Source organism: Mixophyes fleayi, chromosome 6 (assembly GCF_038048845.1).
Source record: "Mixophyes fleayi isolate aMixFle1 chromosome 6, aMixFle1.hap1, whole genome shotgun sequence".
Lineage (NCBI taxonomy): Eukaryota > Metazoa > Chordata > Amphibia > Anura > Limnodynastidae > Mixophyes > Mixophyes fleayi.
In genome coordinates this window covers 171,844,076-171,871,739 of record NC_134407.1, presented here as the reverse complement: position 1 = coordinate 171,871,739, position 27,664 = coordinate 171,844,076, and the positions used below count along the sequence as shown (strand labels likewise).

Here is a 27,664-nt window from a genome sequence, read left to right as displayed (position 1 = left end):
TTCTTACCCAAGGCTGAAATGTAATTTTAAAATCTATGTTTTTCAAGTGCTAAATAAAATCAACAGGTAGCGGCTATAAAAAGGCAGGAAAAAATGTCCACTTTATGTTTAAATGACTGGAGGGGAACAAGACTAAGGAGTAAATTTATCAAGCTCCTAGTTGAGATATTGCCTATATGAACCAGATTCTAGTTATTTAGTACATTCTACAAAATGCAATCTGATTGGTTGCTATAGGCAACATCTCCACTTTTCAAACCCACAGCTTGATAAATTTACCCCTAGATCTAAGAGAGCAAATAGATCTGCAGTTGCCAACAAATTGGCTGACTTCAGAATCTTAAATGAAATTAGACGATTGCTTTGTGAAAAATGTAGTGACAGCACTGTGGCTATAATGAATTTACTATTAAATTTTTTCACTTTACAGCTCCTTTTTATTTGGTTAATTGTAACTGGACTGTATACATTTGACGGCTTTGTTGCTGCTCGGTGTGGATTTTTAAGAAACTCAAAACAGCTATCTGTATGCCTGACCAGTGCAAATTTTGTTCTTTCCAGATCTAGCCACACCTCCAAATGTCATACCCCAATCACAATGAAGTCACATGCCTTGTAAGTAGGCCACTAAGAATATTACACCTTAAGATTGACAGCCGAGATCTGGGAGAAGAATATTACTATATAATTATTATACTTTACATAGCACAAATTTATTATGCAGCATTTTATAGAGAATGTTTTTAATATTCACATGAGTCCTTGCCCCAGTGAATCTAAATTATCTACCACACAATACATACTAGGGTCAATTGCATCTAAAGCCAATTAACATAACATTTTTGAACTGTAGAAGGCAATCTGAGCACTGAGAGAAAACCTAAACAAAGATGAGGAGAACATACAAACTCCACACAGGTGGTGTCTTGGTTGGAGTCAAACACATAGTCCACTGAATGGGGATCTTTGCAAACAGTACAACTGGACAGAAGGTCCAATAACAAGAATATGTATAAACATTCACCCTTCTGACGAAGTCGTCCTAGACGAAACACGTAGAGGATGTGAATTATGGTCACTGTATAATATCTGTAAAATGCTGGACACTATACGAACAAAGATGCTTTGTGACATGCTTTTATTTATTCAATATCTGGTACATGTTGAAATTTGTGAAATTTTTAATAAAACTGCTTTTAAAAATAATGCACCATGGAAGCGCCTCCATCTTTTTGATTTTGAAGACTCATCATTTAATATTTTTACATTCGACAAATTCAGAGGAAAAATGAAGTAGGGTTACAGTACCTTTAAAGACTGATAACAGGTGTCCTATTAAAATTGTTATACCCCTTCCCCCAACTTGATTTAAACATAGTAAAATATTAAAAATGTTAACACTTGATACTTTTATAAACACAACATAATTCTACAGCCAGTGCCTACCTTTAATTGAAATTTCTTTACCCTGAAATGTGTGCAGATATCGTAGTAGAACTTCCTTCCAGTAACTGCGGTAGCTTATGAGGCCAAGGTCAGAAAGTGGACGCTCTGGGGAGCCAACTTTCTCCTCCACTTTGGAAAGTAAGTAACCTGAGGGAAGGGATGCATTCATCCATCAAATCCTTACATCACCTTCAATGACTTGACTTAAGTAAAAATCATTGTTTTTCAAGCTGAAAACAAACATTTGTTTCTTTAGTGAAGAGTTTAATTGAAAACAGTCTGTTAAAACGTTATACAAAACTGAATTCGATAATACTATCCCCTTATCAATTTATCCTCTCTATTCTACATTTGTTCTTAAATCCTTTTCTCAAAGGCTGTAGGGGAACACAAATAGTGGATTATACGCCACTCCAAGGGCGCTGGAAAAAACCTGATTCTGCCCTTCAACATTTCTGCTTCTGCTCCTTCCCAGCTTTCAACAAGTCCAGCAAGCTAAATAAGAAAAATAAGAGAAGATCTACTGGAATACCATCTCCAATTAGATGCTGGACCTAGCAAAGTTAATCTGTCATTGCTGTAGCCATCTGGTGATCTCTGTGACCTCATTGGTGGCAGCAGCTGCCATCACAACTTCTATGCACTTGGGGAACAAGTTTCCTGGTTCTGTCTTCAGCAGTGAGCATGATGCCACAATAAAAAAAACCAGACACACCGCTACTCAGAGAGCACATGCAGCACAAGAAAGGCTTTTCCAGAAGGAGAGAAGATAAACGGTGGACAGCCAGTTGCCAGCAGTGGACTGTCTTAAGATTTCCACAATGAATTCATGTCTCCATTTTACACGCACAGCATGGTGGCTGATGTTTCTGCCTTACACACACTTTCAACACCAGGAGCAACAATAGTCTTTCCACATGCTTATCTACCAACTATTCCCCCAACCTCTCCAATTGAAAGCTCATTTGGGCAGGGCCATTTTTTACCTTTTATATCACACTGTATGTTATTTATTTTCATCATGATCCCCTCAATGTATAGCGATGGTGCCAGGGGGTTGCTAGTGCCTGGAACGATGTCCAGGTATTAAGGATCAGAAAAGTGATGTCAAGAAGAGTGGACTCAAGAAACCATGTTATCTGGGCACGACTATCAAGGAGAACCGCTAAGCAAGGATCAAGTAGGGTTTCCCCATCAACAACTTACGATTGCAGGAAGGCAACCAGTCTGTAAGATGGTTATTATGAAGAGTACAAAGTGACTGGGAGATATATTTCAGGAATGCAGTGTGAAGAGGATCTATCGGAATCGTGCATAGTGGAATACCTCAAAGATTGAGACCATCTTCCCCAGAACTCTCATGCAGTATCTGATGTTGGTTGGTCAGAAGGGAAAAGATTAGCTGCTTAAGCAAGCGAACCTTGTCTGGGGACAAGTTGTCGTACAGTCATCCCATCATTAAAAACCCAGGTCAACAGTGCCAGAAACAATCTAGGTCTCTTGATAATCCAACCACAGTCCTCCAGTGAACTCGAAATGTTGGACCAGACCTTCATCAGTAGGATATAAAAGGATCAAGTCTCTCAGACTGGCAAGGAGGTCATAACTTTAGTGAAGACCTTCAGGGACAAAGTCAAGCCAGACAGGTATGTATGACATTAATAGGCAAAACAGAGGAAGCATGTTGCTCTTCTGAGATGGATATGTGGAGAGGTTCCCCATGGTCTATGAAGCAACATAATTTTGAATCACATTTAGAAATTTGTTGAATGGCTTTAGATCCAAAAAGAAGCAGAAGGAACCACAAAATATTGGAGTACAAACCCTAAACACTCTTGTGCTCTGGTGCGTGGCACACACCTGCCATAATTAGAAGACTCTTTGATAGTACAGTGAAAGATTTTCATGGAAACTAGATCTTTGGGAAGAGTCGTTTGGGGGATATTCTGAAAATGATATCATATACCATCCGGAAATTATATTGTGCACCCAGGATGGGCATGGAGTGAGAGACCAGGCATTGCCAAGGACTGCATAGTGCCTCTGAACCCATAGAGCTCAATTTGCAGTCAGAAAGACTTGTTCATTGTCAGATGACTTAACATTCATCAGCTTTGAAGTTCAGAAGGACTTATTCTTGCACTGCGCTGCAATTGGGAGCTAGTAGGAGAATTTGAAGATTGGTCCCAGTACTACTTGCCACCAGACAAAATAAGCCTCAACAAGAAAAGTTGTCTTGTTTTGACCTTTTCTGCAGAGGGGGAAAAAAAAAAAAAAGATACATTTTCATCCTGTGGTGCCCTTGATAATCTTTTTCAGTTCTAGCCCAAACAAGGCCTTTCCTGAAAAGTGAAGGGTGGTTAGAGACCTAGCTCTCCAGCCTACAACAGCCAACAGATTCCTCTCAGCAACCACTAAGCTGATGTGTTGCGAGGACACTGGAGGCTATTTGAAAACCCTGCTGGGTACTAACAGTGAACAGGACAGACCAGATTGCTGCACTGCTTAGGCGGGAATTCCTAGAGAAAGTTTCTAACCTAAAATCCAGCTAGTGAAATGTCTGGTGGTTTATCTTCATCACGGAGATCCACGGAAAGTAAAATTTAAAAAAAATGAGGCACATTTGTTTAAAAGATTATTTTGCAAAATTGTAAGTTGTGTGAATAGAGTTACAATGCCAGCAGCTGCTAAATAATACACAGTAGGTGCAGCAGGGATTTCTAAATATTTTGATCTCCATTAAAAAAACCAAAACAAAACACTCAAATAAAAATAAAGAGTTTATTACAATAAAATTATTTAGGTAGAAAACAGCAATACATTTTAAAAGTGCAGTAAAAAATAAATAACAGCTCTAGTAGCAGAATTGCAAAACATTAAGGTCTATGTACAAGACAGAGGACTTACTGAAATCTATAAGCATCTTCCCGTAACCTTGTCTCATGTACTGAGGCATCGTCAGAATACAGGAAACATTGTAGTTCAGAAAAGAGTTTTTCTCCTGCAAACCAATTGAAAAGTTTGAGTATATATTTCTCCATAGCAGATACAAGAGTGTAAGGTTCAATCAGATGTATATTTTAGAGATGAAAGTAACGCAGATAAATATGTGGCTTATTTCCGCTTTATATATTGTGAGGAAAAACCAAGGCAAAACTAAATATATTCAGTATAGAAAAGTTATTCTTCTGTACATCTGCATTTAGTACAGTGTACTTCTCCCCTACACCGCGGAATTAACCATTAGTTGGCTGAACCAAAGTGATTATTTGTGAAAGTAATAAGTGAGTGCAAAAAATAGAATATCAGCAGACAAACCTATGTAGAGAATGAAAACATTTTATTACTTCACAAATGCATCCAGACAGCACCCGCCATGCAAATTGGTAAGATCCAGCACACTTACATTTCACCAAATACATTACATTTTGCCCCTCATACTGACCTCATTATCTGTACACTGCTACTTCTGTGCCTGCCGTCCCGGGAGCCGCGACATGCAGCCCCAGTGTCCCCCAGTGCTGCGGAGACAGGTCTACCGGCGGTCCTCACCTGCTACAGAGGACTCAGACAGCGTTGTAGCCTGAGGTAGCAGGTGGTGTTATGTCCTGGTAGAGAGCTGTAATAGTAACAGCTCCCACCAGGATCTGCAATGGACAGGAATAACTGCAATGTTAGGGATTGAGGAGGAGGCGTGTCCTCACTAAGCAGGTGGCTCCTCCCCTCCTGCAGTGGGTTCAGTTACACAGAGCCGCCAACTGTCACCGTCTCTGTGGTGTCCGGTCGGTCCACATTGCACCTGGGGGATGTTTCTTCCACTGCTGTGTGACTGTAATTAATCAGGCTGTGTATCACTCACCACTGTCGTACTCTTTTCTTACATCATTTGTTTTCCAAATTGTGTCACTGTAATCTCTGTACATTTATACTGAGCACTGACCCTTTCCCATGTTATGTATGTGACTGTACTGTAGATTTTCTATGTTAAGGAAGCAGGATATTAAAGGTGACGCAGGTCAGAGTCTGTCCAGGACCTTGTCCTTTTCAGCGACAGCTAGACATAATCTTTGGCTCAGATTTTGGGAAGCGGATGCAGAATCCAGGAAGGCCTTGGAGGTATTGCCCTATGATGGATCGGTACTGGAATCAGGAATTGGACTGGATTATTTCCCAGGCCGCTGGAGGAAAGAGTCTTTCCCTCTAGTTAATGCCCCAAAATCAAGGGGCCAGAGATTCCAATCCTTTCGGTTTGTTGGAAGGTTACAGTCTAGACGTCTTGGGGACGCCTCCACAAAGTTTCCTTTCCACAAGACGAGGCCAGGAGAGTGGCCCTTCAGGAAGCCATTCAATCCCTGTTGTCGTCAGGAGTGGTTTTCCCAGTCCCAAGGTAGCAAAGAGGTTTGGGTTATTACTCAAACATCTTTCTTGTCCAAAATCCAGATTTGTCCTTTCACCCCATTCTGAACCTGAAATCCCTAAACTTACATGTGAGGGTAGCCAGCTTCCGGATGGAGTTTGTTCGCTTTGTAACCAACATGATGGACTGGATTGAATTTCTTGGATCCTTGGATATCAAGGATGGATATCTTCACAAACCAATATGGGAATGCCACCACAATCTCATCAGGTTTGCAGTGGACGCGTCCCATTATCAATTGAGGGTCCTATTGTTTGATCTGGCAATACCGTACCTAGATGATCTCCTGATAAAAGCAACTTCTGTCCCATCTGCGTAGAAACGCTACACTCACATGGATGGGTCATAAATTTCAAAAAGTCCATCCTTGTCCCTAACCAGCGCATGGTTTTTCTTGGTCTCCTGTTGGACACTTAGGGGTAAATGTATTAATGTCCGGATTCTTCAACTCCGGCATGTTCAGCGTCTTCAGCGATTAAATTTAAAGCGGCGTTGCCTTGTAAAGGGAAACTTCCCTTTACAAGGCAGCGCCGCTTTAAATTTAATCGCCGAAGACGCTGAACACGCCGGAGATGAAGAATCCGGACATTAATACATTTACCCCCAGGTGTCAAAGTGTTTTTGCCCCAGGACAAGTTTTGGACTGTTCAGAAACAAGTGAAGACATTGTTATCCCTCTAGCAGGTTTCCATCCTTCAGTACAAATAAAATTTGCAACAGCACACAAAACAAACTAAAAAAAATAAATTTAAAAAATCCATCTTTCAGTACATGAAACTGATGGGGCGAATGGGGTCTTGTTTTTAAGCAATGCAGATTGTTCACTTCCATTTACGACCCTTACAAAATGAGATACTCACCAGGTGGCCGAGGTCCAATCTTCAGTTGGTGAGTGTTTCCGGGTTTCGCCAGCGTTCAGTCACTCTCTACTGTGGTGGCTGCAGACAAGGAATCTCATTCAGGGGCATCCCCTTCTCAGTGTGGGACTGGGCCATAATAACCACAGACGCCAGCCTACTAGGCTGGAGTGCGGCGACACTGAAGCTCCGCCTTCAGGGGCTTTGGACTGGGAAGGCTCCCCATCAACACTCTTGAGTTACGGGCAGTCTTCAATGCTCTAGTGCAGGCGCAGCTCCTTTTGAGGCAGAGACCCATTAGTGTTCAGTCTGACAATGCCACAGCAGTGGCATATACCAACCATTAAGGGGGACCAGAAGTCCTCTTGCCAAGAAGGAGGCTACCAAGATCATGTGCTGGGTGGAACATAATATTCCGGGCATCTCTGCGGTTTTTATCGCAGGAGAGCAAAATTGAGACGCTGACTACTCGAGTCGTCATGCCATCCATCTTGATGAATGGTCCCTCCACTCAAAGGTGTTCCCCCAGATTGTGGACAGGTGGCGTCAGCCAGAGTGACATTCCCTTGGATATACCGGCTGGTGTGTGTGTGTGTGTGTGTGTGTGTGTGTGTGTGTGTGTGTGTGTGTGTGTGTGTGTGTGTGTGTGTGTGTGTGTGTGTGTGTGTGTGTGTGTGTGTGTGTGTGTAACTTCACAGGAAATGTCTGTTCAAAAATGTCATCCAGACAATGATTAAGGCCAGGAAACCAGCATCTTCCAAAAATTAACACTGAAATCCGAACTCCTACATAGGCTGGTGTGAAAGGAGAGGTGCACCTTTTCTTTCTGTATAGCTTATTTATTTTTTTTTGTCATTCCTCCAGGATGATCTGGACAAGAGACCGAGATTGGCTTCTCTTAAGGTTCTCGTGTCTGCCTTTTTTTCTCATTTTTTCAAAAGAGGACTGGATGTGTTGCCCGAGGTGTACTCCTTTTTCCAAGGGGACCTTCATGTCCAACCACCTTTTGTTCTGCCCGTGGAACCATGAGACCTGAATATGGTTCTTTCAGCCTTGCAGAAGTTGCCTTCCGAGTCCTTGGACTTTGTCGCCTTTTTACTCTGCCTATCATCTGCAAGACGTGTTTCTGAGTTGGCAGCTGTCCTGCAAATCGTCATTTCTTGTTTTTCACGAGGATAGAACTGTTTTACACACCAAGGCCTCTTTTCAAACCAAGGTGGTATCCAAATCTCATTTCAACCAGGATATTCCTATACCTGCTTTGCCCCAGGATTTACAAACCGACAGTCAGGATTTGCTTCTTTTGCTGGATGTAGTTCGGGCTTGCGGATCTATGTGGAACGCACGGCTTCCTTGCGTAAGACTGATAGTATTCTGGTGTCACGTGACACTCACAAGCGTGGATGGCCAGCAACGAAACAAACGATGGCCAGCAACGAAACAAACGATTGCCAGATGGATAAAGACTCCCATTAGTCAGGCTTATCTATCAGAGAATTTTTCCCGCTCCAGATTGGATTACGGCTAATTCCACCAGGTCGATTCGCACCTCCTGGGCAGTGCGGAGTGGAGCCTCAGTTGAACAAGTCTGTCGGGCAGCTACCTGGTCTTCTGTACACACATTTACCAAATTCTACAGCTTCAACATCTTTTCTTCTAAACACACTAGCTTTATCCTAAAAGTGTTGCACGGAGCACGATTGGAGCATACCTCACCTATAGGGGCAGCTATGTAATTTCCGCATGGCAAGCAGTGTCCCCAAATGGCTATGCAAGACCATAAAATAACACCATAAAAGTTTCTTTTAACCCTTTTTGGGAGACACTGTGCTCCCACCCCTTTTGTTTTGACAAGCTTTCAGTTGCATGTTTCTTGCTTGATTGTGGCTTTTAGAGGAGAGGGAGCACAGTATGCCTCATGGTAAACAGTGTCCCTCAAAAGGGCTAAGAGAAACTGATTTTTACGGCAAGTACAAAAATCTTCTTTTTGCTAGTATCCTTTAGAAATGTACCACATTAAGAAACCAGTGTCTCATGCATTGTTAGTCTTGCCTTGTGCACATTAGTCAGACATCAATGATGTTGCAGGTACCAAGTGACCAATGTCTGCATTTTTAGGAATATTGGTTTAGCCCATAAAATGTCTTCCCTGTGACCAGACAATGGGCACATTTTAACATAGAATGAGATCTGTCATACTGATTCATCAGTGTTCGTGAAATACTATGGGGCATATTTAATTAGGGTTCCGGTTAATTGAATATGCCCCAATATTCAGATTAAGAGCAAAGTAGCAACATCATTACTAAAATCATATAATGCTTCCATTGCATTACCAATCAAAAATTTTTGTTCAAAAGTGAGAAGCTGAAGTAGTAAATTTTTCAGTAGAATACCTATTTCAAGGAAAGAAAACAAACAAAAAAAAAAGCAAAAAATGTAATTAAACCTACATAATATATTTTATACAATTTACAGTGTAAGATTACAGGCAGAGCCTTTATCAACCTAGTGTACTGTAAAGAGCTGTAAGTGAAACATAATAATAATAATAATAATAATTATAAAGGAAAGCAGCTCCTATAGTAAAAAAATTGTATATTGTAGTAGAAGGGCGCAGTGAAAGAAAAAAAAACTGACAGACAACAGATAATGTCTGTTGTCTGTCAGTCTTTATTTTTTTCACTGCGCCCTCCTACTACAATATGTAAGTAAAACATGCAGACAAGGAAATGCACTATCCAATATATTAAAACAAATATTTTCCAGCATGTCATTCATGCAAAAGTGGCTTCAATCTCTCATTTAGCAGTCAGGACTGATAAGATATGAAGAATATGAACTCATACCTTTGAAAAGTAGCCTATAAGATGGCAGCCGGTATTGTCTGCCTCAGTCATGACGTAGAAGAGAAAAGGTTCAACATCGTAGTAAAGAGTTTTGTGATCCAGGAAAAGCTTTGCGAGAAGGCACAGGTTTTGGCAGTAAATCTGAAAGCAGAAACATTTTAGCACCAATAAGCATTAATTAGCTCTTCTGTACAACAGTGTTTTAGTGACTGGGAATGTTTAATGGGAATTTTGAACCAGATAAAACATGAAATCTTTAAGGCCAACCTTGTTCTTCTTCCCATCTACTTCAAAAACAGAGATGGATGCCTTACGATAGATCTCGTCTCCAGGAGGGTGTTTCCACACACACTTTGCCTGAAGAACAAAAGGTAGCAATAATCAGACTTGCAGGCTTACCTGAAAAACCTTATTCTTTATTCTTTTTTTCTGGCCCTTCAGAATTATTCAGTATTACTTTTGTATTGTACATAGAGCCATTGCCTGCAAACCAGTTTTAGTAAGAGTAGGCAGCCCCTCAACCAGATAACAACTGCATAAATACTGCAGTACAACACATACTGCCTACCAATATACTAGTTACACTCTAACAAGCCATAGATAAATGAGGTGAAAACTATGAATCCATGACTCTCTCTCACCATGTGCCTGCGCAGGATAGTTTGACTCTTCATGTACTTGAGGCAGAACTCACACATGTACAACCGCCCTAAACGGGCATACTCCTCAGGGTATGGAGAGTGATACCATGTGTCCAGCTCATATCGGCCAAACACTATTGTCTTAATCATGTTGCTTCCTTCTGTGATCTGCCCCTGCAACCGCAGCTTCTCCTACAAAGACATAACAGAAAACTCTTATTACAGTAATTGAACAATGATGTATAGAACCACGTCCAGATTGTGCCACAAAAAGGTCCTTGCAGTATGTTTATACTTGCAAACTTAGAGAGCAAAATTCTCATACAAACTGCAAAAGTGCAAGACCAAAGCGCAAATATTTTTTTGGTGACATCACATGTCCCACTTCAGCTTAATTGTACTTTGTTTTATGGATAAATGTCTGCATTTGTACACTGCATATGACACTACAAAAAATGGGAGGAGTTGGGCAGATCATGGCCATTTGTAGCAGAATACAGTTTAGGCACATGAGTGTGCCAGCATGCAAAAAATTTGATTTTTATACATTAAAATTATATTTGACATGCTAAATATGTATATTATGTTAAATCCTTTACTCTTATTTCATTGGGGGATACTGAATCCTGGGCCATATCCAGGAGTTTGGCATTTAATTTGAAACCGCATTAAGTCTGAAAGCTCCTCCCCTTTATATCCCCTCCCCTAAGGAACTCCAGTTATTTACTAACTAAGTCCACAAAGGAACATAACCGGCGGTGATAAAGTCTTTGGAATCACAACCCTAATCCATCTGGTAATGTATTTTGTCAACCACTTTAGAGCATATTATGAAACTAGCAGACTATTAGTTCTCTGCAACGATGAAGTTCAAGGCTCGGACCAAATCTAACAATGAAGGGGCTCTTTCTTCCCCGAGGACAAATTATGTCCTAGATCAGGGATACCTATATCCTGGTTCAGGTGAAACTAGAGACCACCTGGAGCTGAAAGGCTAGTTTGGTATGCTTGCAGCCCGGGCCACCCTGACGAACAAGGAATGGTGACTTGCAAGACAGAGCCACCAATTCAGCAACTCTTCTTGCCGAGGATATAGCCAGAAGGAATGCCATTTTTCAGGTAAAGAATCTAATGTCAACTGATACCAATGGTTCAAATGGTGAGAATTGCAGTATTGAGAGGAGCAAATTTAGCCCCTAAGGAGTGACCGGAAAAGACATAAGGCAGCTGAACGTGCAAGACTACCTTGTTGAAAACGCTAGATCACAGTAAGGAAATCTCAAGTCATTAAGATCATCTTGCAAAAAGGTTTAAAAGACACACCAAGTTAATTGACAAGGAAGGACACAGAGCAAAAAGCAGTCGTTAAAACTAACGTAATAACAGTAATTAAGCGCACTATTACCGTAATAATGGTAATAATGCGCAGGCCGCGTTACTTTTAACAGTAACGCGGCCAATTGAATTCTCCCCTAGGGATTTCAGGCCCAATACGAGTTGAAAGGTCTCAAGAAACCTGTTTGAGTAAAAACCTAGCACCCTATTGTTCTTTCGTAAGAGAGACAATAATTCCAGATGTAGCTAGGGACTGGATGACCTCCGGTAGTCAACTCTTTGGTCCAGTCTTTCTGAAGACTTGTGGAGAAAAGTTACTGAGCAGAGGCCCAAGATGTAACCACGTTCTATGACAACACTTACCCAAATATCCTAAACGGATCTGATCCACTGGTCCCGAGCAATATGCGGACTCCCACCACAGACCTTCCAGGGTGGCGAAGAAACCAGTCATGCAGCCTCTTTATAAGAAATCTTAGATCGTCTGACCAAGCCTGCCTGCTCATTGAATGGCCGCGACAGAGGGATCCTCTCATTTTCCCATAGAAACAAAAAACTATGGCCCTTGGGTCTCTGAGCATTCACCAAAAGAGCTAGTGACCAGTAGGTTAAATATTAATTTTAAGACCAAAAAGGACCTTCCCCCTCAAAGTGCCGTCCTTCCCAGGGTTTAAGCCACCATGCTCGTCTGGCAGCAACAAACTAAAGCCGAAATCTTGGTCTGAAAAAGTCAGTCAACCAGTACAGTCTTACTGTACTATTCAGATGCTTCTCTCAAGTGATCAGCTAAGAGTAACAATGCTCATCTTCATTTAAATTTATTTAATCTGCCAGATGCTATAAAAGTTTTGAGTGTTGCACCGGTAGAAACAAAACTACATTTTAGAATTACTTACTTGTGGTAGACATGGAAGGCAGATAAAATCTGGATCCACTCTTGGCTGCATTTCCCATTGCCAGTATCCTCCTCATGGTGAGGATAGGAATTGAAAACCTGTGTTGAACCCAAAGATTTAGGTTGAAGCCAAACATCAATAAGAAGTTCTGACAGCCTTTGGAGATGAAAAATTAAATTGCACATTTTTTTCCTCTAGAATAAAGAAATATCAGACTCCATTGGTTGAATGGCTACCACTAACTCATCAACCCACTGGGTGCTAGGCGACTTCTCCTTCCAACCAGTCAAGTCCTGAGAGGAAAATTCAGATTCAAATGTAGGAAGAACTGGGGAGATGCGGTTGTCCTAAAGCAAGAACACCTGCTGCTGACTGGTGTTGAACAACAGACCCAAGACAACCATGCACTTGTAAGGAATCGGGTTGGATTTTGTGCAGATGATGATCTAACTATAGCATTCCAAGGTCTGGGCAATCTCCTGAACATGGGCCTGAAGCAAGGCCCATGTTTAGGAGACCCCCTTGGATATCAGCAGGGCTGGCTTGACTGCCATAACCCTAGTAAACACCCTCAGTGCTATAGACAGACCAAAAGAAAGGGCCTTGAATTAGAACTGTTGGGACTGTAAAGAAAATCTGAGGCAGCACTAGTGATTACAGACCTCAGTGACTCAAGTCTTGAACTTGTCCACCCGTAGGTGGATATTAAGGGATTTAGGGTTGGAAATTGTGTCTAAAGGACCAGTCTGGCTTTTGTTCCATGAGATTTAAGTAAAACTCCAAACCCCTGTGGCACTCTGAAACTGGGACAACTGCTCCACAGGAGAGCAGAGCCTGAATGGCTTTCCTTAGAGAAAAACTCATTGCTTGGTCTCTGGAAAGTCTGGTAGTAAACAACCATTTTGGCGTAGACCTTCTACGTTGTAACCCCTCTCACACAGGCGTCCTGGGTAGGTTTCCTGCCCGCCATGCTCACTGCATGTCCGCAAGCTACAGAGCTGGAAGCCTAGCTGCCCAGGCCAGCTTATCTGTTTGTTGGCCCCTGTGAGTGGCGGAGGTTTGATCTCTGGAAAAATGGCTCCATGCCTTGCCTGTGGGGCGAAAGGATCGAAAAATAGGACCCCTATACCCAGGGGCATTAACAGGGAGATATTAACTCTCCTCTCTGTGGCCAGGGAGACGATTATATCCAGCTCAGGGTCAAACAAACCTTTCCAGTGAAGAGCAATAATGAGTCCATTTACAGTATTCTCCCCACAGAATTTTGCCTGCCGGTTGGCATTAACAAACGCCAGGTGGGGGCAGTTGTAATAAAATGTTGGAGGTTATTGCCAACACCTGGCAGAACTGGTGGTCAGCCAACACACACTGCTGGCTGTAGTGCTCACATAGTGCCTGTTATAATAGGAAAAACAATGGTTTATTTTATTATAATAGGACTCTGTTGGGCTTCAAGAGCCAGGCGGCAAGTAAAAACAACTGGGTGGAGCATCCAGGAAATAGGTGCTGGGGAGAACACTGATTTAGACTCTGCATCTGTCTTCCAGGTCCGCAGCGAGAGGGCACAGCATGCAGAGATCACAGACGCTGAGATCCTTGCCCCCTGAGAAGATATTCAAAGGAGTATTCCTGCAGGCACTCTCAGGATTCACGGATATGCTCTACGAAAGTGAGCAAATCCAATCAGAGTCTCCGGGATTGCTGGCCTCCAATCTCTATTCTTTTCTGTCCTATATGTTTACTTACAAATAGCACACACTATAGCTTCTAGTAGGGTTTTTGTCAGTGTATGGGGAAACCTACAGATCAGCTAACTCGCCTTGCTCCTTGAAGGAAAGTTCAGAGCTGGACCCTTCCTGGAGTCCAGGATCTTTTCCAAAGCGGCGAAAACTTGCACCAAACCCTGCAACAACTGAGCCAGGAGCTGGGCTCAAGCCATAAATCAGGTATTGCAGTGGAGGGACATGAATGTCCTTGAATCCCATGGGGGTCAAGGTTACTCTTCATGGCTCCTGAAGGAGCTGCTTAAAATGCTCCGCAACAGGCAGGGCCAAAGAAGTTGCCCAGAGTGACTCTGCCATATCAGTGGGGCCTCCACAGACAAGTACGGTCTGACTATACTGGGCACATAGCACCTTACTCTTATGACTAATGTAAGACATGAATAAACCAAGCAGTATTTTAAGAGAAAAACTGAAACGTTTAAATGAATGAAAGGACGGTTCTAAAATGTTAGCAGGGTTGATGTTCACTCCATCATGCGCACTTTCAGTTGTACCTGCAAACACAGGCACAGATTGATTTTACAGGGACTATAAAGTGGATGATCACTTTCGAATGCGCAAGAAAAAAGAAAAAAAAAAAGGTGTAAATGAGCACATGACACTTTTTACAGTTAATGAGAGACCTTGCGCAAGAAAGGGAATTCTCCCAAAATCAAAGTAGTACTTTTCAAAATGTACAAAGTCAAAGTGCAAGACAATCTCAATACAACATGCAGTCTATCACCAATATAAATACAATAACAAAAGAATGCCCTATTTTTACATTAATAGTGACCTCATTAAATGCACACAACAGAGGCGCCGTTTTGAGCCTTATGCCTCAATTATGTCAATAGTGCCAAGTGAATTAAAAAATGGCTGGCATCACTGTTTACACTCAACAGTCATTACCTTAGTTATAAGTAACCGAGAAAAGATATACAAGCATCAGTTAGGATTAGCTTAGTAGACTAATTTATAAATATATTAATGTAAGGAAGTTTGAAATTATTTACAGATATGTAACCTGTATAGTGACCAACATGTTTATTTTTAAATTCTCTATGGCCAATTTGCCAGCAGAGAAAAAGAAAAACAAACATTTTCATGCGTCTTACCAAGTCCTCTGAGGCTCTAGCCTGGGCCCTCCGGAAAAGCTCCAGGTCGTATTCACTAGTCAGGTTTTCTAAGAGTGGTTCTCTTGTATTGCCATAGGTTTGCCTATGTTCCTGCAAATAGGGAGACATTAGTATATTTATACAATGCATCAAAGCACCAACTCAGTGTCAGAAAGGTGCACTTTTTTAACCCATTTGAACAAAATAAAATAAAAATAACACACAATAGAAGATTTCTTACAGGACTACCCTACTCACAATAGGACAGTTACAACAGAAATATTCACTGCTTCGGATGCAAACGGTTGCTTCTAACAGAAAGCAGCTCAAGTATAAATGCCATTTCAAAATGCACAGAATCCGATTAAAGGGCCTGATTCATTAAGGATCTTAAATTGAGAAGTATCTTATTTTAATCTCCTGGACAAAACCATGTTACAATGCAAGGGGTGCAAATTAGTATTCTGCTTTGCACATAAGTTAAATACTGACTGTTTTTTCATGTAGCATACAAATACTTGATAGCTTATTTGTACACTATAATTTAAAGTTGATATTTGTGTGCTACATAAAAAAACAGTCAGTATTTAACTTATGTGCAAAACAGCAAACTAGTTTTCACCCCTTGCATTGTAACATGGTTTTGTCCAGGAGATTAAAATAAGATACTTCTCAATTTAAGATCCTTAATGAATCAGGCCCAAAGTGTGTATGTGGTACAGTAGATAAAAGAAGTAAGATAGAGGCAGTCTAACTGAAAGCAACAGATCACATAAAAGGGATGTACCAATTTACTTTTCAAAAACAGTCTTGCTTTAGATCTTACCATATACTTCTCTTTCTGTTCTTTGGTTAAGCCCGAGTTGCGCTTTTTTCTCAGTTCAGTAACTTTCTCTTTGTACCGCAGCTGACGTTCTGTTGGAGCCTGTCAAATACAAAGTACCAACTCTCATTCTGGCAACACTAACGATTCTCAAAATCTTCAACACAATTAAATAAGATTGATTCAGCTTTAAGGGGGATGGTTGGGGGCTAAATAATGAATGTTCATAAAAATTCAATCCTTTCTTCTTGAAGTTAGACAATAAGTAAGGAAGAGGTATGACGCAAGCTCTCCGATCAGTTCAAATTAAGTAAACACAAAAAAAAAAAAAATCATCTGAAGGCATTAAGACACAAACAATAAAACAGGAAAAACAAAACAAGGTGGGAAAGCCCTGTTTCCCCCAATGGCCTACTTAAGAAAATCACTTGGTAAGTAATTGTAATGCTAAGTAGAAATCTAGAATTTCTTCAAATATTGCATTGGATGATACAGAAGCTTTCCAAAGCAGTTGAAAGGGTGGAAACAAGAAGAGTGATGCTACAACAACAGAAAAACACATTACAGCCAGATGCATTAGGACACTAAAGCCTGCAACACCTTGTGCCCAACACTGGCACGTCTGACTCCACCATATAAATTCTGCTTAAGCTGTTGAAGTGCACAATAACTTGAATAGTTGCTACGGTCAAACTGGAACTTCCACCTCCTGAAAAATAAAGGGCTTGGAACAAGGTGAAACAACGTTCTATACTAGAAGGCAAATTCGACTTAAAATCTGAAAATGAAAAAAAAAATTTTTTGTCTGGGCTAAAGAGTAAAATTCAAAGCTGTACTCCTAATTGGACAACAAGTATGGGAGGTAGAAAAGCATCATGCTGAAATAACTTCCATTCCGGAGTTGGAGCCTTCTTCTTTAGGCTGTCAAGCACAAGCGAAAAACCTCCTTTGCTGCCCCATAATTGTAGAAAGCAGCCTCAGTATTTGGAGACACCAACACGACAGTGTCAGAGGGGAGTCGGGCCATCAGAGTGAAACTTGCACAAGAGTTATGTGCAACAACTGTAGGGAGAGCAGCTGACAATTTACCTGCTAAGTAATCTAACACCACTGCAAAAAAGTCATATAGTTTGGAAAAAGCCTGAAGCTATTCCAGGTACAATGCAATCGCTGGTGCACAACTGTGGGATCAAAGGAGAAGCAAGAACAGCATCATAGTTATAAATGCCTGGTGCAAGTTGAAGTTGCGCGCAAGCAGTACAAAATGGTTACTTCACCAGTGGACAGTTTAGCTTTGCAAAAATGTCAAGAAAAATAAGAGCCCAAAAGAACTGGAGCAGGGTGGTGGATAATTCACTGTAGTAAGGTGTCGAGATATTTATGGGCCTGTGGAAAGAGTTGCCACCTTTTCCTTACTTGGAGCCGGATTTACAGGTGGAAGTCAAGTGCATTTGTATAACGTAATCACTCGTCTCACGCAAAATCTGCACTCAACTTATATTATTTTCAGCTGAATATATGACACTTGTGGGCCCATGTACTTCAAGAGACAGATGAGGAGAGATCACGTGGAAGTGGAGTGCAGTAAGGATGTGGACACTTTACCTCTGTCCTTCAGATCAGTCAGTATTTTGGGCTACGCGTATCCTTAAATAACTACTTTCGAAGAGTTAATTCTGTGCTTATACAAGATGCAAAGTGAGCAACTTGCAACAGGATTTTACACAATATGCACTAAACTTAAGGCTGCATGTACCATAAGAGTCTTACTGAAAACACAAGGTGTGCAGATGCAAATTTGCATAGTCGCAAAAAAGCATCTTTTACACCCAAATCTAAATCAACCTCATAGTCTCCAACCTCCAGCAGGGCTTAAACCCATTGTTTTCAACATATGTGCTGGTGAAATCTACCTTAAAAAAAAAAAAAATGTATGCAACGCACATTTTTTCTTTTAACTCTGGAGCCATCTAGTTCCCTCAAGATGGACATCTCCAAAATAAACGCTGTTTAATAATTACTATCATCACCTGGTGCCGTGTGGCATGCCTGTTGTTTTCATCCTGCCTATGGGACAGCATTCGGTCTTCCACCTGTTTGTCACGACTCTGTGCTCTTACCTGAAATTCATCACAATTCTGTAAATGTAAGCAATCATGGATGGGTCAGGTTAGCCTTCTTCAGTAACATGCATACAGTACAAGATGACAAACCCCTTCACGTTGCACGCAGTGCTGTGACTAATGGGGTGCTGAACAAAACAGGTTGTTACCTTGCATTCGTCTGCAGACAGGTTATGGTACAGTGGACAGCCAGAAATTGAAAAATGCCTCTCATGTTTCCCAGTGAGGTGCCCTAAAACAAAAGAAAGTAATATTACAGGCCACAAGGTTAAAACCTTTTTTGCTCACCTAGACGGATTTTCCACAAATAACACTATGTAATTACCAGGGCAAACCATATGCTACCCAGATAAAAAATGATGGTAGTCATAGTGATCATTCATCACTATGACAACCTACTCATATCACACGCATGTTGGACTGCACTATGCAGCATACATGTAAACTTGTCTTCTTTTATATTTTTTTATTAAATCAAATCTCTTTATTCATTTTTTTTTTTTTTAAAAAAAAAGAAGAAAATACATAACATATAAAAAAGAAAAATAGATGTAAAGTTGTCTTTAGCTTTGCAGACAACTGAAGTGGCAGTGTCTAAACTTGGCCTAATGCAATCATCTTCTATGCACAGTCAAGGCAGCCATTTTGTGGGCTAGAATATCGATGAGAATGCAACCTAAAATCCAGGTACTTGAAATAGGTTAACTAGCTACAATTTTAGAGTAGGCATTGTTTTCAATATCTGTTTAGCCGAAAAACTTGCTGCTAACAATGGGTCTCACAGGTCACACAATGGCCGCCAAAAATTCTAAGGTTGTGCGACTCGATTTCCACCTAAGCGCAGATTTGTTTTGTAGAGTGAGATTATTAACATGAGATTAAGTGGTGGAGAGAGGGTGTTTTTGAGCCTTGGTTTGAAGAAGGGCACACAGCAATTTTCACTATACAAAACTCATGCACTTTGCAGCAGCTCTGAGCTAGCATTGACCAGGTCTCATTCTATAATCTTAACAGGGTATTTCACATCATCCATTTGCACTTCAACAGAGAAGCACATTAGCAGACATTCTTTGCCAAAATTTTAAGATTTCCAACACACAAAAGGTCCGATGTCCCATCACGGATATGATTAATTTCACACACAAAAAAAAAAAAAAAAAAGCTACATCTATCAGTAATTTTAGAGCAAAGCAAACATTTAAATGTAATGAAAGTAGTGGTAGGAGTGACAGTAACATTTGCACAGTAAGCTTCTTCAGATTTTCCCACTTAAATGCAAACCAGTTTGTGGAGACATCTATTGAGAGTGAATAGTAGGCATGCACCTTGATGTGCACAGGGCAGATGATCTAATCACAATAAGGTGTGCGATGTGCATTTAGTGTGCTTTTAGAATCACGTACTCCCTTTCTCTTCTGTACAAAAGTTGTATATATTAAAGCTCCACACATCTCATATCTGTGTCGCACGTATTTGATCATTGAAGACCGCACTGCAAATATGCACGGTACAGAATTAAAATATCAGACTACAAAAAAAAAAAAAAAAAGAGATTCAAGAGGTGGTCCAGCGTTTTAAGTCTCTACTGTGATTACAGATATTCCCAGCCCTCAGTGATTTACTACTACTCACTATTGATGGCTATGGACTTTGCTCACCTTCTGGTGAATAAAATACCACAGACTCTGAAGCGGTTTTGTGGCAAAATACCTTTGGGCTATATCTTCACACAATAACGCAGTCATAAAACTAGAGACATTTTAGCTGCCAGGTTGTAGAGACTCTGAAAACAGGATTCTTCAAATTTAAAGATACATTACTGATGCAATTAAAACTCGTCATGAGCAACCAAAATGTATCAGATATATTCAATTGCAAATAATCGTTTAATATCACAGAACATTTAGAAATGTATCAATATAAAGTAAACATGATTTTTATAAATGGCTTTCACTTAATCATGTCAGTCTTGATGTGATGCTGCTTGTCGTATTGATAACATAATTACCTAAAGAATTGCAACCAGGAGTGGGACATTTCATATTGAAGTTGTAGCTCTCGTGGAAACGTCTGCGCTTAGGTCTGTGGGACAGGTCACTCCCAGAATCCTTCATGGACATGTCTTTTGCGATGCTCTCATCATGAGATACATTGGGGCTGGAAATGTCTATGTCAGATTCTGATGATGGTGCATTTCCAGTAGGAGTGCGAGGTGGGGATTCATCATGATCACCAGTATTTTTAGCATCTGCAGCAGACAGAGGAGATGGTTTGGTATCTGTCAAGAATTACACTTAAGATTAGCACACAAAGAAAATCTACTCTACAGGGTCACAGCTAAACAGACAGCCAGCGTGCATCTACTATGACAAGAGAGAGAGCGCGTCCGGCAATACTTAAGCTCGGCTGCACCCCCGTACCTCTGTCACAAAAGTCCACCGCTTGCTCGGTTTCCGATCCCGATGAGCGGGTCTGTCGGAGAGGGTATTTTTTCGGAGTCACGGGGGTGGGCTGCTGCTGGCTGCGGGTCACCCTCCGAGTGGAGTAGACCGGCTCCTCTGCACCAAACGATTGCAGATTGCCAACCGGACTGGAATCTGGTTTAATACAAACCACAATTTCACTCGCCGATGCGGTCAACTATTTTGTGACCTTCCCTGTAAGTGACTGCAGCTTTCTGATTATAACTACATGGCAGAGGCAAATTTAACTACCTGCTCCTAGTTTAGTCAAATGAATAAAATAAGGTTATCCCAGGGATAGGCAATTTTTGGCCACTGGCTTATGAGTATCAAAGCAGATGTAAATCAGCAACAGCTGGTTGGCTGAAGGTTGCCTATACCTGGTCTAAACATTACAAATTAGACAATCACAACAGATAATTAAGTATTGTACTCCTGCAGCCTCTGGTTTATTTAATATAATCTAGTGCAGGCTTGGTCAACCTGTGGCTCACCACATATCCATGACCCAGCATGCTGTGCCAGTAGATAGACAGACGATAGCTGGCAAGGTATGCTAGGAATTGTAGTTTGATGACAGCTGCAGAGTCACAGGTTGGCCAGGCCTGATCTAGTGCAAAAGTTCTGTGGTTCAATTCCCAGTATCTGCACACACAATAGGCTCCACTCAAGAATGATGTTGCTTAATTAAAACAATTATGCCAGGTACTGCAAGTTACTGAAATAACTAATAATGTTTGAAATAGGGCTTTTGCATGAAAACAGCAGTCAAGGACTCAGACACTGACTTTACATATCATTATTTATAACCATGGAAACAAACATTGTTAAAGAGAATTTGTTACTCATAACATCTCAATCTTCCAAATATCAGCAAGAGAATGTTTGAGTCTTCAACTGCAATTTTCAGGGAGATGCCCAATTACAATTGTTAGGGAGTTATTTCAACAAATTGTGGTAACCAGTATAACTTAAGTAGATAAATAATTTATCATTTTAATTCAATTACCATTTACATACAAATGTTTTAATTGCCAACTCCATTATTAGTATTTAAAAATATATTTAGAATCTGCCTTGAGTGTGGCCAACACTGAGCACCACAGATCTAGTAAACTGCACACTACAATCTGATTATAATACACACATCCTCACTGCGTTATAGTGAAAGCCAGTAGTTAAAAGCAGTTATTAAAGCAATTTAAGCAAATTTTATGACATGCAATGTAGACACTAATACTAAAAGTTAATAAGCTAAACACAAGGATAATTTGTCAGATGTGGTAGCTTTTAAACTTACTACAAGGAATGAACAGGTTACAGTTGTACAATCAATCAGGAAAGAGCAGCAACAAGGCAACCAAATTCTATCTTACCATACCATTTTAAACATATAATGCTGAGATAGTTGATAGGTTAGGCCTATTCTGAAAGAAAATTGTGTGGAGCTCAGATTCAGTTTTATAGAAACATTTAAGGGGATGGATACTCACAACTGAATTACATTTAACACAATCAGCTACGAGCAACAGATGATTAGCTTACATCTACTCATGCAGTGCACACTTCAGCTAGAAAACCCCCACTACTGGCAAGCCTCCTGGCCGATTGCATTCAATAAAGCGACTCGGCCAGGGGCTTAAAACAGTCCAAGCAGCCAGGAATTCATTAAAACTGGTGTCTCAGTGATGTCAACAAGTGCTAGTGAATTGATAGCCCACAATCTCATGAATATTGGCTCAATCCAGAAAATGGATGCCTCTACTTGTGTAGTCAATGCTTGCTCATTAAAGGGGCTATCTCTGAAAAATATTCTTTACATATCTTATTCCCAAAATAAAAGCCATATATAGGTTATTAAAAATATCCAGATATGACAGCTATGCGCTTTTGTGCTTCTAGTATTTAACAAGCTTTCCTTCTTTGCTGCACTATCCAAAAACCCATAACACTGTGATAGCACATTATAGGATAGTTTATAAAGATGACCAATGAAGTAGAAGTGGAGTGCATGAAATCTGGAAAGCCCATAGCATTCTATAGAGTTAACAGCTTCCAGTCATAACTTGGAAGCAATACAATGATGTTTTACGTAGGGAATAATAGGTCCACTATTAATAATCTTATCTTTAGACTTGAACATTTGTGGTTCTCAAAGTTGTTTGTTTTGGGTTGCTATTTTCTTGTTGTTTATTTTTTACTTTCAATGTGTATTAGCTTTAAAAAAGTTGAACTCTGCATTAGCACAGGCACAGTGCTCGCACTGGGGATTCCCATGCAGGAGTTTGTGCAGCATAAAGACACAAGCTACAGAGTTATGGTACGCCTCACATTAGGATGTCATGGCTTCATGTCTACAGTGTCTTCAGTCCTGAAACACAGCTCGGCAACTCAGTGAGCACTATAACCGAGGGAGTCTTCTTTGTGCAAACCATAACATTGCTACCCCTGCCTAGTGTCCCCCAGTTGTATAGGGATTCAAAGAGAAGATCCCATGAGATAGTATTATTACAGCATAATAATAGGGCGCGCCATCTATATAATACTTAGTTTTGTTTTTTTACTTAAAATGAACTTTTTGAATCCTGAAGACTACCCCTGTTACAGTTAAGTTATGCATTTTTTTTTGTAAAATAGTAATCCCTAACTAAGTAACATCAGCTGCCACAAGTGACTATTTTGCTTCCTGACATCTCAGAGCATAACAGATAGGAAAACTACAGCTGGCTCTCCTGCTAGGAGCACAGAAGAGACTCCTCATTTACATACAGGTTGGACTATTGTCAAAAGCTTGCAATTCCAAATGGATCAATCCAGACACCCCCCCCTCTTTCACTCTGAGATTACAGAAGTATGACTTGCCTCTGGCTGTGCTTCCTTGCACCAATAAAAGCCATGACTACCATGATTTAGAAGAAAAAAGCAATACACTGAGGTTAAAAAGAATAGTTTAACAGAAGAAAAGACAGTTGCTTTTTGTTAAGGTTAAAAATCTGCTCACCTAAGAAGCTGACAGGATGAGACATGGTAACTAATTAAAATTAATTGCTTTGTCCATGTACAGATTTGCATGGAAAAGAAGAAGATTGCTATTTTGATAATTAACAACGGTACGCTAGTGAATTCCCTAGGTGCATCTAACACATTCAGCCAACAATTATGAGCAAAGATAATGTATACGAAGAAATATTACAATTCATTACAAAGGGACATCATAAAGCCAAATAAATAAAAAGAAAAACTAAATAAACATTCACATCAGCACAAATATCCTTTATGCCCACAGAACCGTAAGGTTAAACTCTATGCTAAAATATTTATTTGTAGGCAGCCATGTATATCCAGCTGACCGCTGTCCTTTTCTGAAAGAATTAAATACATTTTAGTAAACAAAGTACAGGGTAGTTATTGAAAACAAGTGGCAACAGGAACAATGTAAAAATAAATAACAAAATAATCAGAGCAATTTTCTGGTTTATAGGGACAATATACAATAACAGGTCTGTGTCATAGCTCTACATATTTCCATAGAAAAAGTTAAAAACATAATACTTATCGATGGAGTATATTACTACAAGATTTTTATTTTTTTAACAAAATTAAAATGAATATCCAGCGCCCTGAGCTACAGATAAGCAGTTTCATGAACTACAGATGTTATACAGTTCGTAATAATTCACGTTCCTATATAAGTTATCTAACATTTGACAGGTGGCTATTATTTATATAATTACTATTAATATAATCTAGAGTACACAGACAGCATAAGCTTCAACTCGGCCTATCAGTAATATGCTGCTATTTATTTTACCTTGTGAGCTCTGACTGAGCCTTGCTGTGGATCGAGTGATGCGTGCGGGGCCCCGGGAGTTTCCGTTACTTTCAGAACTGTCTGTGTGCTCCATGTCTGTAGAGAAATCTGAATCTTCTGTCCCATCCGAACTGCTTCCAGCATTCCTCTATGGAATATGCTGCAATTAGGACTGCCATTCACATTTCAAAGTATTCACGTATATGCGGAGCCCATTTAGAAAATAAGATACCACAAGTTTAAGGTATCAATTAATTGAAACAAATTAAAGGGTAAATCCATCAAAAAATATGGTATCTCTTATAAAATCATTATGGTAGATACAACTGGAAAACCTCCAAATACTTGAAAATGGACTGCTGTCTGAAAATAGTTGAATACTCGGGCACACACTGTTGCTGACAATTTGACAGGTTGTATCTATCCAGAAGATTATGCCCATGTAATTTATCTATTCAAGGCAGCTTTACTTTCTTTGCCTTTGGGTACCACAAAGAGAAGCTTAGATCTGTACATTGGATCCAAATGTACAGCAGATCTGGAAGACAATGTCTGAAGACAGTTCCCCTTTAAGAACTAATCAAAGAGTAAAATATTTATTTATACAGAAAATATATGGTGTCCACTTAGTAGGACACTGAGAAAGGTAAGGGACTGGTACCATGTGCTGCATTAAATGTAGGTCACTATTGTCCTATAATTACATATAGTGATCCTATGTAAACGTTTCTATATTAAAAATGTAAATAACTTTCTTGATTTGTTATTGGAAACCAAAATGCTTTTAAAACTCATTAAAGTACATTTCCATTAAGTGTTTCACCTTCACAAATGCTTAACATCTTTTAAATGCAACATTCTCCCATCTCAGAATCGTCATCAGCTATTTAATTCCGCAGCGCTGTACAGAGAACTCACTCACAACATTGGAGCTTAGAGTCTAAATTCCATACCATACACAGACTAGGGTCAATATAATAGCAGCCAATTAACCTACTAGTATGTTTTTTGGAGTGTGGGACGAAACCCGGAGAACCCGGAACAAACTCCACACATATAATGTCATGGTCGGGAATCAAACTCATGATCCCAGTGCTGTGAGGCAGAAGTGCTAACCACTAAGCCACCATGCTGCCCATAGAATCAGCTATATTGTCATGCTTAGAACCATTGACCCCTATGTAAAAATGAATGCTCAACATACATGGGATTGGACGACAGACCAAGGGTGCAAGTATTCATCATTTTTGAGTGTTTTCTTATATCTCTATTATTATTAGGAATTAACGTGCCAAATAATTAAAACACCTTTTAAGCAGACATACTTAAGAGAAATAATTTACAGATGCAGCAAAATAGTACTTGTGTACACATGTATAAAACACTTTTTTGATTTATCAGCGGTGTTAGATAAAACAATACAAGCATGCAAACATACAAAATACGGATATATGAAGAAAAAAAAAAAGTTGTTCTCAAATGTATTTTACCAGACATCACCTAAACATCACATTAAATAGCCATGCCTTGTCTATGTTGCAAATGAAAATAAGAATTAGTTTGCGTACAAATGATAGATGCTGTTGTCTGTACATAGCAAAATTACCTTTTTGAGACTCAACAATTTCATGTGTCAATTAAACATACTCGAAAATTAGGAAACTCCAATTATTCTCTATGAATGGTGTATAAAATGAAAAACAGTGGCATAGTGGTTAGCACTACTACCTCACCCAATCTGTGTGGAGTTTGTATGGGTTTCTTCTTGGTGCACCAACCACAATTCAATAACATCCAGGTAGGTTAGTCGGCTGCGGATATAAACTTACTCTAATGTGTATGTGCTATGGAACATAAGCTCCTATAATGCAAGCAAAAATGGGAATTATACAATACTCTCTGTACAGGACTGCATAATTTGATGGCGCTATATACATAAACCATTAAAATAATAAGTGTACTCTGCAATGTTGTGCTTACATCACTTTATTTTCCCATAAAGTACAGTCCCATAAAGGGGGAAGTCCCCTTAGCAGGTAGTGAAACACTACAGATGTATCCAGCAACCATGCAATATAATTTATATTCAGTGGCAGTGCACCAACCACTTGCCTTTGTTTTCTGGGCTCCAACTTTTAAAACCTTTGTTCACTCTTTGTGGACATCAATGGCTAACTTCTAGTCTCAACCATTGTTTACATAGATCCTAAGTAGATGCACAGAAACATCTTTTAACACATTCTGAATTCTATATACTTTTTGAATAAAGGTAAATTGATTAGCTAGCGATGGAGCAAGCACTGAGCAAAATACCAACAGCAACTGAACTACATTTCATGCTCATAATAGTAAAACCATTTTAAATGTAGGTATATTTTATGGGTAAAAAAAACCACAATACTACCAATTGTTTAGTAACCTATTATTACAGAAGTGGATTGGGCTGGCTACTTGCAGCAGGGTTCTTCAGATAACATTTACAAGCTATATGCATAATTTAACAGAAAGAGTCACTTTAAAGCTGCTGGTTTTTTGTTTTTTTTAAATGAACATCCAGTGATTTATTGGTCAATCAGTAGTGTCTTGCAGCCAAGAACAGCGCATTTACAAAAATAGGTTTGGTACAGTATAGGATAATTAATTAAAGGCGTAGACTCAAGACAATATACACAGATCAGCCACATTAAAACCACTATTATTAAACGAGTGAATAACATTGATAATCTTGCTACCTGTCAAGGGGTGGGATATATTAGGCAGCAATTGAAGAGTCAGTTCTTGAAGTTGATATTTTGGAAGCATGAAAAATGGGCAAGTATAAGAATCTGAGTGACTTTCACAAGGGCCAATTTGTGATGGCTAGAAGACTGGGTCAGAGCATCTCCAAAACAGCATGTCTTGTGGGGTGTTCCCTGCAGTGGCTAGTACCTACCAAAAGTAGGGTCAAGGGCACCCAAAGACACATTAATGCGCCTGGGTAGAGAAGGCTAACCCATCTGGTCCATTCCTATAGAAGAGCTACTCTAGCAAAAATTGCTGAAAAGGTTAATACTGGCTATGATGGAAAGTTGTCAGAACACACAGTACATTGCAGCTTGCTGCGTAGCCGCACACCAGTCAAAT

At 40.0% G+C, this 27,664-nt stretch overlaps 1 protein-coding gene across 9 annotated transcripts in view; it reads right to left on the bottom strand.

Moving 5' to 3' along the window:
* KAT7 (lysine acetyltransferase 7) overlaps positions 1 to 27,664 on the bottom strand; it is a 37,844-nt gene that overhangs the window by 8,079 nt on the left and 2,101 nt on the right. For 2 of the 9 annotated variants that reach the window (XR_012677705.1, XM_075177213.1), the window contains exons 2-13: positions 24,542 to 24,689; positions 20,689 to 20,865; positions 20,277 to 20,546; positions 18,418 to 18,500; positions 18,176 to 18,283; positions 16,149 to 16,247; positions 15,323 to 15,433; positions 10,211 to 10,402; positions 9,837 to 9,926; positions 9,570 to 9,710; positions 4,354 to 4,447; positions 1,447 to 1,593 (exon numbers count right to left, since the gene is read on the bottom strand). Coding sequence is in view for 8 of the 9 variants with exons in the window: in XM_075177213.1 (XP_075033314.1) it covers positions 1,447 to 1,593; positions 4,354 to 4,447; positions 9,570 to 9,710; positions 9,837 to 9,926; positions 10,211 to 10,402; positions 15,323 to 15,433; positions 16,149 to 16,247; positions 18,176 to 18,283; positions 18,418 to 18,500; positions 20,277 to 20,546; positions 20,689 to 20,865; positions 24,542 to 24,689 (1,660 nt within the window). In the remaining variant the exon portion in view is untranslated. Of the gene's footprint in view, positions 1 to 1,446; positions 1,677 to 4,353; positions 4,448 to 9,569; positions 9,711 to 9,836; positions 9,927 to 10,210; positions 10,403 to 15,322; positions 15,434 to 16,148; positions 16,248 to 18,175; positions 18,284 to 18,417; positions 18,501 to 20,276; positions 20,547 to 20,688; positions 20,866 to 24,541; positions 24,690 to 26,653; positions 26,748 to 27,664 lie in introns of those variants that run through there. The other 7 variants (XM_075177218.1, XM_075177214.1, XM_075177215.1 and 4 more) reach the window with 7 other exon arrangements.